Below are 2,681 nucleotides of genomic sequence, written 5' to 3'. Positions count from 1 at the left end.
TACTGCCTCGGAAACCCAAGGAGGGGTCGCTATGAGTCGGGGCCAACTCGACGGCAAACAACAACAACAACAACAACAGGCATATACCAAGGAGCTCTGGTAGCATAGTGCCTAAGGCACTTGACTGCTCACCAGAAGGGCTGTGGTTCAAACCCACCAGCCACTCCTTGGAAGGAAGGTTGGACAATCTACTTCCTTGGTGATACTGCCTCGAAAACCCAAGGAGGGGTCGCTGTGAGTCGGGGTCGACTCGATGGCAAAACAACAACAACAACAACAACAGTTACTCAGTGCTTGCTTCCCTCCGACAGCATCTAGTCATGCTCTTTCCTTACGTGTACCAGCATGAGGATGTTACCAAGTCTGAAGCCTCAGTGCTATCCTTCAACCATCCCCCTCTTTCACCCTCCTTTGCACTCCTTAGTAGACAAGTCCTGTCCCTTATTCTTCATAATATCTCTTGGGATATTTTCTTCTCTATTACAGATGTCTCTGTCACTGCTGTCCAGTCGGTCCTGATTCATAGCGACCCCTGGTGGCTTAGTGCCTAAGGCATTTGACTGCTAACCAAAAAGCTGGTGGTTCAAACCCACCAACTACTCCTTGGAAGGAAGATTGGGCAATTTACTTCCACAGAGATACTGCCTCGGAAACCCAAGGAGGGGTCACTGTGAGTCTGGACAACTCTACAGCAGTTGAGTGTGGGTTTTATTTTGTATTATAGATGAGAAAAGTGAAACCCAGAAGTTCAGTAGCTAGTCCCTAGTCACATGGCTAAGTAATCAGAAAGACAAGTTTGGAATGCACATTATCCAGCTACCAGTCTACTGACTGGCTTCCAGTCTCTTTGTTTCCCCTTGTGTGAGGGTTCCTAGTCTACCTATTTGCTTCAAATCTCAGGTATATTAATAAGGACCAAGAATTGAAGATTATAAGATTGTAGCCTTTCCCTTAAAAACTTGTCAGATTTTCTTTCACGATAAGTTTCCTAGCAGTAAGAGACATAGAAGGGAAACTCAGTTCCATTGAGGTGCACCGTTTGTTGCCTGGTGCTTAGCACTAGAATTACAATTCTCTCCCACCATTCCTCACACACCTTCATTTCCAGGACTCTTTACCTCAAAGGTTGCTCTGCATTATGTCTCCTTCATAGGAGGAGAGATTGATTGAGTCATAGAAATATACATTACCATTACAATCAGTCTCAACTCAAGGCAGCTGTCAGGCAGTGCTCTTAATTGCTACATTCATCTCTTCTGACAAGCTATAACAGCGATGGAAACAGGAGGAAAGATCAATGCCTAGAATAATCTGTAGGTGACCACACATCAGACCCTGAAGCCCTGAGTAAGCCTGCCTGTCTTCTAATTTTATCCATGGAATAGCTGTCACCTGGTGAAACTGAAACCCCAGTGAGTCTCCAGCGTCACACAGGAACTAGAGATACGATAACTCATATCATAACTCAGCTCCCACTTCTCCTGGGATTGTTTTCATTTGAACTCTCAACTCCAAGACCCCTTTACATACCTCTTCTGGTGCATAGGTGCCAAATCCTAGGACAGGAATGAAGTGACCATCATTTAATTTTATGCAATGATGCTTGAGATCCATCTTCTGTCACTGTTCTGACTAAGCAGAGTGTTTTCTTTCTTCTGCTTTCCCCGGAACTATGAGCAACAGGAAGGCAACACCCCAACTGCTCTGGCCAACTGTTAACAAGGGCCATGTAGGAGGGGCTTTGGTTAAAGCAGTATTCCACGGAGTGAAAATAAAAATTTCCCCTTTGATTTATTATTTCTCAATGAGAATTCTTACTTATTGTATAATGATAAATAAATCATTCATATCTTGGGTTAGTAAATTTTCTCCTCAAGATATACTACATAGAATCCTAAATTATTAGAAAATATTCACTGAGTAAGGATTGACCATGTGTTAGTTTAGAAATCTCCATATACTAATTCTCTTTTGCTTTTTACTCATGGTGATGACCCTTCCTAATCATGCATCATTTTGAAACATTTAAATATCTTATACCACATGTATATTGGGAGCTCTGGTAGCATAGTGCCTAAGGCACTTGACTGCTAACCAGAAGGCTGGTGGTTCAAACCCACCAGCTGCTCCTTGGAAGGAAGGTTGGGCAATCCCACTTCCGTAGTGATACTGCCTCGGAAATCCAAGGAGGGGTCACTATGAGTCGGGGCCGACTCGACGGCATATAACAACAACAACAACATACCACATGTACGTGTGCGTGTGCACACACACACATACACCTATGCACGCAAACTATTTAAATGAATTGCTCATGACTTATTTTTCAAGTGTTGACCCTTGATAAAGAATGAATTGCAGAAATTAAGAGAAAGAATTATAATTTTAATTTTCCCATCTACAAAATTATATTTCTTTTGGCTTTCTTTATTCTGTAATAGAGTATCCAGTCTTGGCAAGACTTCAACAAAAATGGACAGTTTGGTGTGGTTTTTTGGAACATAAATGATTTTTCAACATCATTTCATGATATGCCATCATAGCCCTAGTGTTTGCTTATCTTCCTGAGGTAAAAGTTCAGCCCATATGACTGTCTATTGTTTGGCTGGAAACCACAGGAGTGAGTTCAATTCCAGACCTGAAGGGTAACTAGGGGCCATAGTCTTGGGAGTTTCACCAGT

General features: G+C 42.5%; 1 protein-coding gene across 1 annotated transcript in view; it reads right to left on the bottom strand.

The window, feature by feature from the left end:
- LOC103193747 (aldo-keto reductase family 1 member C1-like) overlaps positions 1–1,614 on the bottom strand; it is a 25,050-nt gene extending 23,436 nt beyond the window's left edge. The window contains exon 1 of the mRNA XM_007937008.1: positions 1,531–1,614. Within this exon, the coding sequence (XP_007935199.1) occupies positions 1,531–1,614 (84 nt within the window). The remainder of the gene's footprint in view (positions 1–1,530) is intronic.
- Between the last annotated feature and the right edge of the window lie 1,067 nt (positions 1,615–2,681).

Source organism: Orycteropus afer, unplaced genomic scaffold, assembly GCF_000298275.1.
Source record: "Orycteropus afer afer isolate SDZICR_OR568_19922 unplaced genomic scaffold, OryAfe1.0 scaffold00040, whole genome shotgun sequence".
In the NCBI taxonomy this organism is placed as follows: Eukaryota; Metazoa; Chordata; class Mammalia; order Tubulidentata; family Orycteropodidae; genus Orycteropus; species Orycteropus afer.
The sequence above is the reverse complement of the archived record's forward strand: the minus strand, read 5'-3'. Positions and strand labels throughout refer to the sequence as shown.